Source organism: Passer domesticus, chromosome 3 (assembly GCF_036417665.1).
Source record: "Passer domesticus isolate bPasDom1 chromosome 3, bPasDom1.hap1, whole genome shotgun sequence".
NCBI classification, from domain to species: domain Eukaryota; kingdom Metazoa; phylum Chordata; class Aves; order Passeriformes; family Passeridae; genus Passer; species Passer domesticus.
In genome coordinates, this window is record NC_087476.1 from 123,217,505 (window position 1) to 123,232,504 (window position 15,000).

The 15,000-nt window shown below is 45.5% G+C and overlaps 2 protein-coding genes across 29 annotated transcripts in view; one reads left to right on the forward strand and one right to left on the reverse strand.

The window, feature by feature from the left end:
* The window catches only part of SLX4IP (SLX4 interacting protein), a 423,033-nt gene that overhangs the window by 79,983 nt on the left and 328,050 nt on the right, over nt 1-15,000 (forward strand). For 24 of the 28 annotated variants that reach the window (XM_064415748.1, XM_064415754.1, XM_064415749.1 and 21 more), the window contains 4 exons: nt 4,166-4,964; nt 7,406-10,398; nt 12,315-13,148; nt 13,336-13,460. The gene's annotated coding sequence lies outside the window, so the exon portion shown is untranslated. Of the gene's footprint in view, nt 1-4,165; nt 4,965-7,405; nt 10,399-12,067; nt 13,149-13,335; nt 13,461-15,000 lie in introns of all 28 variants that reach the window. The other 4 variants (XM_064415728.1, XM_064415735.1, XM_064415740.1 and 1 more) reach the window with 4 other exon arrangements.
* The window catches only part of JAG1 (jagged canonical Notch ligand 1), a 35,398-nt gene that overhangs the window by 3,321 nt on the left and 17,077 nt on the right, over nt 1-15,000 (reverse strand). Inside the window, exons 4-23 of the mRNA XM_064415708.1 lie at nt 13,993-14,247; nt 12,931-12,991; nt 9,073-9,203; nt 8,669-8,788; nt 8,107-8,220; nt 7,445-7,558; nt 6,571-6,684; nt 6,127-6,173; nt 5,453-5,626; nt 4,812-4,962; nt 4,122-4,286; nt 3,503-3,616; nt 2,773-2,886; nt 2,554-2,667; nt 2,313-2,429; nt 1,777-1,804; nt 1,593-1,678; nt 682-795; nt 348-457; nt 30-266 (exon numbers count right to left, since the gene is read on the reverse strand). Coding sequence (XP_064271778.1) covers nt 30-266; nt 348-457; nt 682-795; nt 1,593-1,678; nt 1,777-1,804; nt 2,313-2,429; nt 2,554-2,667; nt 2,773-2,886; nt 3,503-3,616; nt 4,122-4,286; nt 4,812-4,962; nt 5,453-5,626; nt 6,127-6,173; nt 6,571-6,684; nt 7,445-7,558; nt 8,107-8,220; nt 8,669-8,788; nt 9,073-9,203; nt 12,931-12,991; nt 13,993-14,247 — 2,480 coding nt within the window. The remainder of the gene's footprint in view (nt 1-29; nt 267-347; nt 458-681; nt 796-1,592; nt 1,679-1,776; nt 1,805-2,312; nt 2,430-2,553; nt 2,668-2,772; nt 2,887-3,502; nt 3,617-4,121; nt 4,287-4,811; nt 4,963-5,452; nt 5,627-6,126; nt 6,174-6,570; nt 6,685-7,444; nt 7,559-8,106; nt 8,221-8,668; nt 8,789-9,072; nt 9,204-12,930; nt 12,992-13,992; nt 14,248-15,000) is intronic.

A 15,000-nucleotide genomic window follows, 5' to 3' on the forward strand; every position in this document is an offset into this window, starting at 1 on the left:
CCACAGCCCAGCAAGCTGCTGTTACTTACTGGGGCCATCATTTCCTTGTTGAAGGTGAAGGTGATGTTGGCACAGTTGTCCTGGTAGTAGGAATCGGAGTTGCACTTGGTCCTCACAGGCTGCTGGTTGGAGGGCCAGCATTCCCCCACGGCGGCACACGGGTGCGTGAAGCAGTGGTCATCCCGCACAGGGACACAGGCGTGGCCAGCGGGGCACTCACCAGGGCCCTTGCCATGCAGGACACACGGCCGAGGGCCACACCACACCTAGCAGAGGATGAACACTGGTGAGAATCCACGGGCCAGGGGGCAGAACGTGGTGTAAGCTAAACCACAGCACAGCTGTACCTTAGAACAGGTGACTTTTCCGTTCAGACACTGACAGGTATTGCAGTCGTCATCCCACTTAGTCCCATCTGGCATGACTCGAACACTGGTAATGCAAGGCCTTCCTGTAACTGAAGAGAGATTGAACAGAATTATAAACTAAAAATAGGAAACAAATGCCTTTTTAAAGTTCGTCTAAACTTCCCACTAAGATGCTTCTTCAGTAAGGATACTTGCTTTACAAAACAACAGATAGCGCGTCCCGAAACCAAGCCCATACAACCACAAACCCATCAATGTGCAATTACACAGATCTTGCTATAAGTGCTGGGATCAGCTGTGGCATGTGGAATACCTTCTTGGCATCCTGGACCACTGCGACCCGGGGGGCAAATGCAACGGTACCCATTAATTTCATCTACACATGTGGCTCCAAAGGCACAGGGTGAGGACTGGCACTCGTTGATGTCTGTGATGGGAAGGAGAGGAAACAAACAGTTACTCCATAGTATCCTTTTGTTTTGTCAGGAAAAAAGCAAACATGGGATAGAATTGCCTACTGGAGCTTTATATTCATTTTTTAGTGTCTACTGGGACATAGATTCCTGCTTGCAGCACCAGTATAACTTCAGAAAAATCCTTTGACATTTCTGCTGTGTGGCACTAACAAAGATCAAAACCTGACCCCTGTGGCTACTCCAGCTTTCTAGGGCAAGGACACATTCCTTCCTACACAGACACACTTCCTCTCCTCTGATGTGCTCCAGTTTTGTCCCCCACCAGATTCTTCAACTGATGGCAGTGTTAAACCCTTCCCAGCTCTATTGCTGCTGTGAGACTTCTATTCCACCGCTGTTATTAAAAAAGTGTCCTCCTACCTGTAATTATTATTAAATTACAGGGAAGCGCATACATCACCTCAGGGCGTGGAGGTGGATTATTAATTGACAAGGTTTTTGGCTGGCACACTTTCATCTCAAGCAGAAGCCTGGGCCACACAAACACAAGGGAAGGCTGTCCCAAAGGGCATTTTGCCCACTCGGCTGAACCAAGAGGTTTCAGCTCCAGCTGAATGACTTTAAATTGCTTTCATTTTCAGTGTGATTCCTGCCTTCTCCAAATCTGCTACAGATCCAGGTATGGATAGAGATGACACAAGACACTTATCACTCATCTGATCTACTACTTAACTCAATTAAGATGATTGTCTTGCAACAAGATTCAAGCGAGACAAGAACTGAGGCAGAGAGCCATCGGAACACTCACTGATCCTGCAGTCGGGCCCGGCGAAGCCTGGAGCACACTCACAGCGGTACCAGTTCTCTCCATCCACGCAAGTGCCACTGTTGTAACTGGGGAGAATTATCAGACATTAAAAACTGCTACAGATAAAAGAAACACAGAATTCTAAAGCAACAAAAAGAGCAAAGGATAAACATAACAAACTTACCAAGGATGAGGACTGCAGTCATTTGTGTCTGCAAAGCAAAGACAGACAGCATTAAACATGTAGACTTTGGCTAATACAGCTCTACTGGCAGTTAAAAATGATCAAACTTCCCCTAATGCCCAAATTATACTTAGCTCAACTTTTAGAAAAATATGCTGAAATTCTCTACTAAATTGATTCCAGGCTTGTACCACAAAATTTGTTAACTACATTGTGGAACACATGTACGCAGGAAGAGATCCTTGTAAAGAATCTAACGGGGGGAAAAAAGTGGAAGCAGACAGAGCTGCTCGTAGAAAAAGAATGCAGGAGAAAACAAGACAACATCTGTCTCCACTTAGCTCATTTGCAACTTTCTCATGCCCAGGTCAAGGCTGTATCACATAAAGTCATTAAAAACAAAGATTCAGGTGATGCTAAAGCCTACATCAAACAAGCTTTCCCTTCTGGATTCAATCTTGACTCCAAGGGCGACAGGATGAGCTCATGTTCTCATCATGCAACACTCTGGAAGAGTTCACGCAGAGCTGACTTACTCTGGGTACACGTGGGTCCTTCCCAGCCCTCCTTGCAGACACAAGTGAAGGAGTCCCCGCTGACTACGCAGGTACCGCCGTTGTGGCAGGGGTTTGGCAGGCAGCTGCTGTTCCGCGCTGTAACACAAACAACATCGGCCGCTCAGTTGTTAGAAAGCCGTCGAGCCCGAGCCAAGAGGAACAGCTGAGGTCAGAGCTGCAGCGCTGCATCTGCTTCCTGGCAATTGTGCAGGCTATTTACCTATGTTACAAGTGGCTCCTTCCCATCCCGCAGGACACATGCACTTGAAGGTGTCCCCCTCGTCGTAGCACGTCCCCCCGTTGTTGCATGTCGCCTCATCGCACTGGCTGTCACCTGTGGAAAACCCAAACCGTCCTTAATGCTGGTGCTCCCTTAGGGCAACGAGTTCAAGCAGCCTATCAGAGAACATCTGTTATGTTTTGGAAATGCTGAACTTACGGGAGTGGCAAGTTTTTCCTTTCCACCCATTTTTACATTCACAGAAGAAGTCGTTGACCAAGTCTCGGCAAGTTCCTCCATTGTGGCAAGGGTTTTTACTGCAGTCATTAATATCTGGATATGTTAAGAAGAGAAAACAGGCTCAGTAGTGTTTACAGAACTGACAAACACAATGCTTGAAAGGAGCATAACCCACCCCTAATTTTGGCCTGTGTTTCAATTGTGGATTAAATGCCTAAGTCAGTATTTTAAAGTTTTAAGCACTGTCACATAGATGAAGACTGTTTCACCACAGTTCTCCAGTTTGTTTTCATTTTGTTTGTAATCTTGTTTCAGTGAAAAGGCCTATTACATAAACTACCCTGTTAGTCAGGGGAAGGGAGCAGAGCACTCAACTCCTCTCCTGTTCCTGAGACTGACAAAATGCAAGTATGATATGCAGACAGGCCATAAAGTGGCAACTACTAATGCAGAGGGTTTCTTCCTGGAAGTTATCCAAAGGATAGTGCAGGAAACTCAACAATGAGAGAGCCAGGCCCTAATCCCAGGCCAGCTTTGTAACTTGGGCTTAGTTCCAATACAAAAGATTGGGACTTGGTGGGAGGACCTGGTCCTCTGTGGCCTTTGAAGCAGAGTTTATTGACACAGGTCACTTCTTGACAGTACTAGCCATTCCTTCCCAATGTTTTCCCAAGAGATCTTTCTGTGTGCTGAAGCACGGATAGCTTACTCGTTTCACAGTATGTTCCTTCCCATCCATCGCTACAAATACATTTGTAGGAGTTGATGCCATCAATGCAAGTGCCACCATTTTTACAGGGGTTGCTTTCACAATCATTGATATCTGCAACAGTTGGGAAGAAACAAGAGGATTAAAAAAAGAGGGGAAAAAAAAAGTCAAACTAGAAGTACAGTTACTAGGAGTCATTATCTTACTGCAGACTGTTTGGTGCTACTTCCATTTCTAATAATACCCTTTGGAAAAGAAGGGTTACAAGCAATATGACAAATGGGTAAAAAACTGCACAAGGTGATGAACCTGTCACTATTAAAAACAAAAAATAAAATACAGGAGTCCTTAAGATCCACTATTAATTCCCTCAGACCTTGTATACATAAGGTTTTCAACAATACACAATTCAAGGCCAGAGGGGTCATGGCTGTGAACCTTCCCCAAGGCCTAGCAAATTCCACTCTGCCTTGCCCAAGAGGGATATGAAAACTTAGAGCAGTTCCAAGGTTCACTGAGTTACAATGAAGAAACCCTAAAGGGGTCTGGGAGGGAAGGATGGACCATTTTCCCAGTAAGAATGGGGGACAGTAAAACACATTCTCTTTTTTGCTCTTACTCTCATGACAGTAGGTGCCAGTGAATCCTTTGTTGCATTCACAGGTGAATTTTCCACCCGCTTGGCTCTTGCACTTCCCGTGAGGACCACAAACATTGGAAGAGATGTAGCGAACCCCTTCGGGTGTGCTGTTGGAAGCCACTGCCACGGTGCAGCTGTCAATTACTGCAGAAAAGCAGAGACCAGCATGAGAATTACCCATGCAACCCGATTCCTCAAGAGCAACATTTTCACTTCCAGCCACGGACGTTTAGAAGACACTCATGCCATTGAATCATTTAGGTTGGAAAAGACCTTTAAGGTCATCGAGTGAAACCATAAACATATGACTACAAATATGTTTGCTGCTTTAAAATAACATTGGACTCTGCCAACTGTGCATAAAATAATCACAGCATCTTATCTGATGGCTGCTGGAACACATCCATGGCCTGGAATAAATGCATCAGGCTATGTGCTACCTGTGCTTTCTGTCCACATTGACATAACGCTGTCTTTCAATGGCTGATACTTACAAATATCACTCATCTTTTCACATGGAGAGAGGCTTAAGGCAGAGGGCAAAATTCAGCCTCTTTACAGCAGAGCTACTCCAGTGACTCCCCTGCTGGAGCTGCGTTAGGGCTCCAGCGAGGGCAGGGGCAGGAAGCATTGCCAGGCACGGCCCTTCACCCGCAGGGCAGCACGAACCTTCACACGGAGTGGTGCGGCAGTGATCCTTCAGGTGCGAGCAGTTCTTCCCTTCGTAGTCCTCGGGGCAGTTACAGAAATAGTCCATGGCAAGATTGAAGCACTGGGCGCCGTTCTGGCACGGATTTGGTTCGCAGTAATCTATGTCCAGCTGTAAGTAGTGCACAGAGAGGGAAGGGAAATGGGAAGGGGGGGGGAGGGAGCGAGGGAAAGCTGAGTGAAAGAGGTTTATCATGGCTTTCCCTCACCACGACAGGCTGACATTGTGGAATCTGACCTTTTTATCTGCTGCCTCAAAGAATCATTCATAGCACACAGAGTTTAGTCCCACTTGCCACTATTCCGGCAGACAACTCTCGATATTAAACTGCTAAAGTTAATAGTGAGAGCTCCACAAAGCCTGATGTGCAAACTCTGCAGTCTGCTCAACAAAGAGAATCCTCCCCAGCCTGTCAGGGGTTTGTTGGTTTCTTCCCCCGCCCCAATATATATTAATCAAGCAGTTTCTTGGCAGACTGACAGCGATATCAAGTACAACTTTATACTATGCTTCACTGGATGCAAGGCATTCCATGCTCAGATCCGGAGCGTCAGAACAAATGGCACTGGCTGAGGGTCTGCCTTTCACCCAGCCTTCTTACCTGACAGAGGTTTCCTGAGAAACCAGCGGGACACAGACATTGGAATCCATTGATTTCATCCTGGCAGTGACCCCCATTCATGCAAGGGTTACTTGCACATTCATTGATGTCTTTCTCACAGTGATCTCCTGCGTAGCCAGGTGAACAGATACACCGATAACCATTAACCAAGTCCTGGGAAAGAACAAAAAGAAAGTTTCAGTGTTAACGTTGTTCCTCCCTTGATATATTCTTATTAAGAAAAAAAATAAATTTAAAAGTTAAAAAAAAAAATCATCTTACTATGTCCAAAATATTTAGAGGGGAAAAACCAAACACACACACAGACCACGCAGTCCCGTTTACATTCTAAATTTCCAGACAGGATACATTAATCCACAGGCTGAAGGGATGTGCCTACATTTCCAGTGGGTAGTTTGCACAACCACCAGCTCCTTCACTGGTGACACTGGCAGTAAAAATGAGTCATTTATTGAAGTTATATTTTTTTGCCCTTACTGTTCTACAGACATATCTCAACATGCTGTAGCATGACATAGGTCCTCCCCCAACTTAAAGACATGACCATTTGTACCAGCTATTTGCTATTTTCCAAATTTTTTGTGCTTAGACTCAAACGTTTTAGTTACTGTTGGAAGTCTTGAGGAAACCAAGGTAAAACAAGAACAGCTTACCCGACAGGATCCTCCATTCTGACATTGTCCACGACAGTCGTTAATATCTGCAATAAAATTAGCATGGTTAGAAGGCAAAAATATATTTACACTAGATAGAGAGTTCAGGTCTCTCTAAAACTGCAGCTAGATAAACTTTTTGTCAAGTTTCCTGCATGCCTTCCTTGAGATAAGGTTATTATAATGGGTGGGAAACCTTTCGCGATTCTTGTAGGAGAGGCAGTAAAACTTCACATCATTGTTTTAGTCCCTTTATCAGAATATAGCTATGGTACAGGCTAATGACTTTGATAAAATTGTGTATTTTCATTCCGCACCAACTACTCCCTTTCTAAAAACATCCACTGCTGGGGCTGTGCCCAGTGTTTAAACTGAGCTCAGAACTCAGGGGCACACGCACATATGCCCAAAGAACTTAATAAACCCAAGGGTATGGACACTTACTTATATCACAGTTGTGGCCAGACCAGCCAGTAATGCAGTCACAGTAGTAGCTGCCAATCAGGTTCCTGCAGGAGTTGGCATTGACACAGGGCTTGCCCTCACATTCATTGGCATCTGGAAGACCAAGGGGAACATTCAGTGGGGAAGGGAGAAGCCCACACCCCAGCAATAACCAGCAGTTCCTCCAGAGCTAAGAGGAACTTGCAGCATACAGCCGGGATTAGCATGACTTGAAGGAACAAAAGTCAATCATCATCAGCCTCCGAAGGCTCTTTCAGTTTCTCTGCAATTAGAACATACAGGCTACGCTAATTATTTCACAATTACCCAGCCACTCATTAAGAGCAACTTGCCCCCACACATGCATGTCAGCTGAGCATTCTGAAGGAGGAATGCTGCAGCCTGGTCATTGGGATGAGTGTGTTGTGTAAAGAATGCAGCCAGCTCACTCTCCGTGAGATCATCCCCATTTTGGAACCCCGCTGTGAGCTCCTGGGTCTGGAGGAGTTGACGTGGTTGAGGAGATACAGCAACTTTCTCACAGGGTTAAGGGAGAGAAGCACATGTGGGGGTGGGACTGGGAGGCACAACACACAGCCCCCCCACTTCAGGGCAGTTCTGGTTTGAAGGATGTCTCTGGTTAACTATTTCCTTCAAGTGCCAGCATGCAGAAGCAAGGTGATGGAAGTCACACTGCTGTTCGACACTGTCCTACACCTCAGTCCTGCAAACAGACATTGAATGTCTTCAATGTGCCAAAACACATCCACAGGCTTCAGAAACATCACCATCAGTAATGCAGGACCATGATCCCTTTTGCCTTTATCTTTTCCAGCTCTGGAACAGCACTGGATGAAGAGAAGCCAGTTCTTACCTAGCTGGCACGTTTTGCCAGTCCACTGAGGTGGGCAGATACACTTAAATCCATCAACTAGATCTTGGCAAGTTCCTCCATGACCACAGGGATTTGGAGAACAATCATCAATATCTGTAATGCAGAATAAGGAGAGGCTTAGCTCCACTACCAGACTGGCAATGGCAGTAACTGACAAGTCTGACAAATGGTTGCTGCTACTCAGGTTTTCCCTGAGGAACAAAAGAACAACAGGACTTGTAATTTACAGGTTATCTTTGATTTCAGCAAAAGCCTCATTTAAAGAGAGGAGTAATGTGAAAAGGGTATTCAAAACACTGGGGGAAAAGTTTACCCCTGTGGCCTTTTTGCAAGTGGAAGTCCTATTTGGATCCAGCAAGTCCCTCAAACCAGCATTTTTAACAACATGCCAGAACACTACAAAACTCCAGCCTTGCGCTTCTTTCAAAAAGCTTTGGACTATTCCTTTCCCAGTAGTTGACAAAACCCTTGGCACAAGCAAAGGGGAATAGAGTGCACAGGGGTGTAAAAATGGCTGCCAGGATGCAATGCTCAGGCTGGGAAAGGTTAAGTAGTCTGCCCTGTAAGGTTATGAGGGATTAGAAAGACTGATCAAAACCAGCAAACTGGCACGTTTGTAATAAACACTGAAAAGGACTCACTGTCAGTGCAAGTTGGTCCAGCCCAGCCAGGAGCACACACACATTCAAATCCCGTGGACGTCTCGAGGCAGCTTCCCCCGTTGTGACACGGGTCGGAGAGGCAGGCGTGCTCCGCTGCACAGGGACAGAAGGACATCATGGCAGAGGCTACAGCAATGCCACCACAAGCCCCCCCTGCTCCCTCCAATGCTTCTGCTCTGGACACGCCGTCAGCACTCTCGCTGCACCGTGCTCCTGCAAGAGCCAGGAATTTGCTGGCTCGCAGACAGCCTCGTTCCATGCTGAGCTCATCAGCACACCGACTGGCACCTGCTGGAGCCACAGCCACACAGGGTGGCCACAGTGACCTCTCCAGTGAGCAGAAGGCTGATGTCCCGAGACACCAAACGTTCATGACAAAGCAAGAGAATAGGAAAGGCTGCATCTTTGTACCTAGCCCTGACTGGGTACACTATAAATTTAAGTTTTCCTCCATCTCATACAGTGCATCCACAACCAGCCACCAAAAGCTGGCAAGAATTAACTGTCAGGCGGCAGCTCAGCAGCTCCATCCAACACTTACCAATTTCACAGTTCTGTCCTGAGTAGCCCTCAGGGCAGGAACATTGGTATTTGTCAGGGCCAGTGTTGCTGCAGGTACCACCATTTAGGCAGGGTGGGTGGGTTCCACAGTAGTTCAGATCTGCAAGAGGGGAGGAGCATTAAAGCCAGGCTGGAAGTTACAGGAACATGACCTGCACACCACGAGCTTTGTTGTGCTATCCCAGAGCCTTTACAGAATGGTGCCCACAGAGGAGTGGGACAGGACAGGGACGAGCTGAGGACAGATGCTAAGCATGCTGGAACAGCAGTGGGAGCAGGGCAGGCAGCTGAGGGCCAGCACGCTTCAGCAGCCCCCTGAGCCCCGGTGCACAGTGTGCCAGCGCTGACATCCCCGTGTGACACGGCCGTCTGGGATCAGCATACCTTTGTCACACAGCTGACCACCCCAGTTGGTTTCACAGAGGCACTGCCATGGTTCAATGCAAGTGCCATGGACACATCCCGGGTGTGGAATGCACTTATCACAGTACTGGCCTTGCCATCCATACTGACACCTTCAGTGAAAAAGAAAAAAAAAGGGAAAAAATCAGAACAAGGAAACAAATCCAAACCCATCATAACTGCTGTGTGTAGATACAAGTGTGCAACTCCAAAGCTTGAAGAAAGGCTGGGAAGTGGGGGAGAAGGGCAGGATGAGGGGACGGGAGAAGCTATTCAAGGATTGTTTGATGGTTTCTTGTAAACAAACATTTTGGTAGTTTTGCCAAGGTCTCTGTAGCCGGCCTCCTGACAAAAGAATAACTGTTCTGAGAAAACCAGCATGAGGCCATTCAGCACAATAACACTCTTTTGGAGCCTCATATAAATGTGGCAGAGAGGGTGGGTGTGCACTACAAATCAATCTCTGGACTTTGACAGGGTGCTTTATAAATTGAGGGGGGAAGAAAAAGTCAGTGGAAACAATAGTTATCCAGAGATCCTCATGAATACAAGGTTCCAGGCGTTTCAGCCACGCTGGGTTTGCAGGAAGACAAACAAAACCATAACCAGCAACTCTGAGCCCTTGGCAAGGCAGTAGCAAAACATGAGGAGTTCGCTGCTCTATCAGAAGCCACCCTTATTCTGAATGGACAGACACACAGAGCCAGCATGGACTGGGCCACAGTCAGGGATGGAAGAAAGCAGCACAGAGGGTTTTACACGTGTTCAGAGATCAGCTGTCAGTGTGCTTCTGAGTTTGATTTATGCTAATAACCTCTTTTCAGGGAACACTAAATCATGTCCAGTTCTGAGAAACACTGATGTCTAGAGAATCTACTACTATCTGAATTCTTTATTGTCACCATCAATGAGCTACCTGAATTCTCTACTTAAAAGGAAGATGTTCTTTTAAAGTAAAGCCCCCTTAAGGGAAAGCTTATTTTGGCTTTCATTTAGTTCTCACTAGCAAGACAGACCAAGGATCCTTCAGATTAAAGTGGATCTATAGATAGGAACAAGCAAAACAAGTTGAAAGTTAAAAGCAAAGGCTTTTTGAGGTACTGTATTTCATTAACAGGTCCTGAGAGTAATTGATCAGCTGCAATTATGCACTAAGCTGTTACTAAATTATGAAAACAAACCTCAGCTCTACAGAAGTCAGCTAAGCTTTCTATTTGTAAAACCCCCCACCATTCTTCTGCTGGCAATTTCTTCTCATGGGAAAAAGCCAGAAGGATCACTCCAATGGATAATCACACACAGCCAGTGGTAAGTCCGACTTCCCTTCTAAAAATCTCAGGTGACAAACTGCATCCTAATTAAATTTTTTTTCTTTAATAGCTATCACAATAGCAGCCTTTTCAAAGTCAATGGGAAATTCTTATTAGCGTGTGTGCTAAAAAAGCCAGTCAGGGCAAAGAACATGGAAAAAACCCAGATAAGACAAAACAACCTTCTTCCAGTAGCTCTTGGAAAATCCTTCTGTACAGGGCATATAATGAGAATGCACAAAGATCAAAATTTTAATTTGTATTGCATTCAAAGCAACTTGCTTGTGAGCTTGCATGCAAACCAAACTAAGGGACCTCACCTGCAAAAGCAGGTATCCAAATTGAGGACTGATTTTACTCCCATCAAATCTAAGTGGTGGTGGGTTTTGTTTTCTTTAGAATAAGTGTAAAGAAAGCGAAATAATTTAAAAACCCCACACCACACAGGAAAAAAAAAATCATGAGTTTTAGAGCCAAAGGTACTACTTCAAACATCAGCTTCAAAACATAACAAACAAAACTGGGTAAGGCTATGGGCATTTAGGGGGAAAAAAAAAGTGGCATATCAATTCCAGAAAAATATTCACAGTAATAACTCGTGTTTAATAATATGTATGCAGCAGTTTCTCATGAGAAATTTAAAGTTAACTTTCCTTGTAGAGTGATTCATGAGTAAAAAATGGTTTAGTTGGCCGGCCTGCATTGAAGAAAGTGACTGGCAGCAAAAGGGAAAAGGATATTTTAAGAACATTGCAAGTTGTCTGTTGTACCAGAACACAGAGCAGTTTCTGCTCGGATGTTATTTTTAAACCCTGTTGCATTTGTAGCATACAGGCTATATGACTCATCAAAACTTAAAAGAAAATAAAATCTTGTTTCTGTGTTCACTTTAAAGATAGTGGTCTAACTTGGCAAGCAGAAGTTATCTGAAGGCACCAGAAGGACAGCATTGTTTCAAGACTATGCAAATCAAGTGTGGGAAAGTTGCACCTTAAGTAAATAAGAGCACTAGTGCATGTCTGGGCAGTGAGTGGGAGGCAACAGACTTAGAAAGAGAAAGGGAAGAAAAAAAATCTGGAAACAAAGCCTGTTGTTCTGACTAGGAGACAGCAACCCCTACAAGGCATGTTTATTCTGATGACAGCAGCACAAATCACTGGTAGCCCTGACTGATATGCTCCTCTCACCATCTGGCCACCCCATACTTCCTACTACTTGTTAGGCTTTTTTTAATTAAAAAATATTTAGATTTGGTGTTCTGGGGGTTAACCAGCTTATATCAGTGCTGCTGAACATTGAAATCACAGGACAAGTGACAACAGTCCATGCCTGGCTGGACTTCCACTTTGCCACGGCTCTGTGAGGATGAGAGGTTACTTCCTACCTCACTTTCAGATGGTTCCTTGGTAATTTTTTTTGTTTGTTTTGAAGCATGAATTACAGCAGCAGGGAAAATGAATGAGCCACTACAGCTGTTTAGGCTGAATTCTTACAGAATAGTCTGTCAGATACTCCAGATTCAGTTCCTGTTGGAACTCCAGTCCACTTCATGCAAAGGTTTCCAGCACCAATATGCTTGTTAGGCAGAAAAATTACTTTCTATTCCTTCAAACTTCTGGGTCTTATTGAGGAATACTCAAACTTCACTTTTAACCCTTCCTACACAGGATCAATATGAACATTTTTGTAACCTCAGAAGCTCTCAGTTATAAACAAAAATGAAAAAGGGTTACATGCAGCAACTTGGAACCTGCCTGTTGATAAAGAAAACCCACATTTAATATCCACTACTCCTCCAAGGATAAGAGACAAGACTTCCCTGTGCTGTAAATATGCGCTGCATATTTTAAGGCATTCCAGATATTTAATTGTTGGGTTATGGATAAAATCTGCTTTCCATTGTCTCCTTGCCAGGACAGAAGGGACTTCAAAGCACAGCAACAAAATTCGGCATTCATCAGAGCCCACTGACAAGGTTTCATCCCAGCCATTAACCTCTCAGCACTCGGAGCCAGGCTCACAATGGGAAAGGAACCCAGAGATTTAACTAATCCCACTCTAAAGAATGCTTGACTTTTGCCTACTGATGGAAGAAACCAGGGGGTGGGAGGGAAGAAGGGGGAAACACTGAGAGGGAGAAGAAGACTGAAAAGCCACACTGTACTTCAAGCTTGGAATTGAAGAAAAACCTATTAATCAGGCTGCCAGAAAAAACATAGCCACCAAACATTTGCACTATTTATGCAGAAACAATTAGTTAGTGCTCATTAGGCAGCATTCACGCGATTTATCCCATAGCCCCCTCTCCCTCAGTGCCACCACTTCACAGACCAAAAGCTTCTTAAAATTATCAGTGCATTAAAAGCCTGCTCCCCCCTTATTCTGGGCAAGTCAGCATGAATAATGTGTCTTGCTCAAAACCACAACTTCCAAAACGCCCTCCCTCCCCAGTCCTGTTGTGTTTAGCATCACTTGTTTAATTAGCTGGGGAGGGGTGAGGGGAAAGCAAGGAGAGATAGGAAGCATTTACCTGCACTCTCCCGGAATTGTGCAAGAACCGTGCTTGGGGCTACATCCCTGACGACAAATAGCTGTTAAAACAACAAAAAAGAAGAGTATCAGCACACTGCCCGCTTCCGGCGCCTTCGCACTCGTGGGAACGTTTTAATCTCTAACCAGCACTGTAATCCTGCTGAATCCAAGTTTTAACCAGTATCTCCTATCAAGTCTACCGGAAGGAAAACCAAGGTAGGTGTCTCCTGGGATAGGAAATCTATCAGCTTTTCCTTTCTATAGGAAATCTGTTCCTCTGACTGCGCAGAGGAATTGCTCCTAGGGCTGTTCAAAGAGCTGTTTTCATGTGGGACAAACCATTGTGCCTTGCAGAGCTCAGGTCACTTGGAGTCTACAGGTTTCCTTTCTCTGTCTTTTGCAGGTGATCTGGGCCACTCTCCCTGGCTTTACACCTAATTCAAAGCAGCTTTTAACTACTCTGGATTTAGTTCTGGCTGTATCTCTGAACAGATAGGATATCAAGATGAGCAACAATTCAAATTGCAGGTAAACTCAGTCATTAAGACAGGCTGATAGTCTGTTCCTACGTCCTGCTTTCTCCTTCCCCAATTACCTAGGTAGCAGCCATTCCCTAGTAAACATGTTGAACATGATCTCAGGTGGAACAAACAAGCCTGGGACTTTTCAAACACCAAAGCTTTACACTTGCCAGGTCAGCTCTAAAACAAGTCTCTCCTTCCTGCTTGTCTTGAAGTTCTGCACCAAAGGGGAAATCCTTTTTGAAGTCAGCAGCAGAACTCCCATTGAAGTCAGTGGGCTGGGTTTTCTTCCCAAAGGCAAAGATGCGGATAATCAGAGAAAGAACACATCTGCTAAGCACCCAGTTCTCTCTCCAAGACTTTAAGGCAAGGCAGAAACTACTCTTCTCCTGCCCCCAGCTCTCCCTGTACAGAGCTGGTCACTGCCCATCAGTCCTTAGCCCCTGTCTGCACGGTCTGACCACTGAACACGGCCTGGTAGGCCGCCCTCCAACCCCTCCCAGCCCCACTGGTGTGCAGGTTGAGCGTTTGTCACAAACCTTTGTTGCACTCTGGTCCCATCCAGCCTTCCAAGCAGGTCTTGTTGCCGTTCTGGTCGCAGGTGTGGTGAGTGAAGAAGTCGTCTCTGGGGCGGCAGAACTTGTTGCAGCCGAAGCCGTAGTAATGCTCCGCGCACGTCACGCGGATCTGGTACTCGAAGTGCGCCGCCCCCGCGCTGTGTTTGAGGGTCTGCCACTGGCGGCTGGGATTGATCATGCCGGAGTGGGAGGCCTTCTCAATGATGCGGTCGGGGTCTGCAGGCACAGGAGATGGCAGCGTTAGACCTCCCTTTAGGTCTCCTCATTGACTCCCACATCACAGCTCTCCAGCTTCACAGGCAAGACTCTCTGAGGCAGCCAGTTGGTTTTATTAACTTTCTGTTTCAGACAGTCAGATAAGGCTGCCCTGGAGCTACAAACCATTAACTGAAACACCATGCAGCATTATCCAACTGAACCAAGCCTGAAATCCAGAGGGAATGTTCAGCTACTGCCAATCGTTTACCCCTTTTGCAGTGTAAGGGCATCCACTAAGAATTCATACAATTCATGACTAAAGAAAATTCAGCTCCAACAGACTGGTACAAAATGTGTTTTCCCCTGCTCCTCCATTAGTGGCACTAGGTCTATTTTCAACTGGAGCATTTACAAAAACAACATACTACAATAGCCTAATAAAGCCACGTCTACAGGCTGAACACAGGCACTGCAAAAGATCTGCAGCCTTTTCCATATGTGCAAACACTAAATTGAAAACTACCAACTCCAGCATTCAGATGACATCTGCAATCACACCAGATTTTGGCTGAGAAATACAATGGAAGTCCTGTCTTCAGACAGCAGCTGAGAGTACAAAGTCAAGACAACCAGAGCTCAAAGCAGAAGACTCAAACTACTGCATATATGTGCTATAGATCCCCTTCCTCTCTACAGAGCATTTCAAAGTTTAGGTTTGCACTTGACATTTAGTTCTAGCAAAAGTCTTCTGGCTTTCAGAGCCATACAACT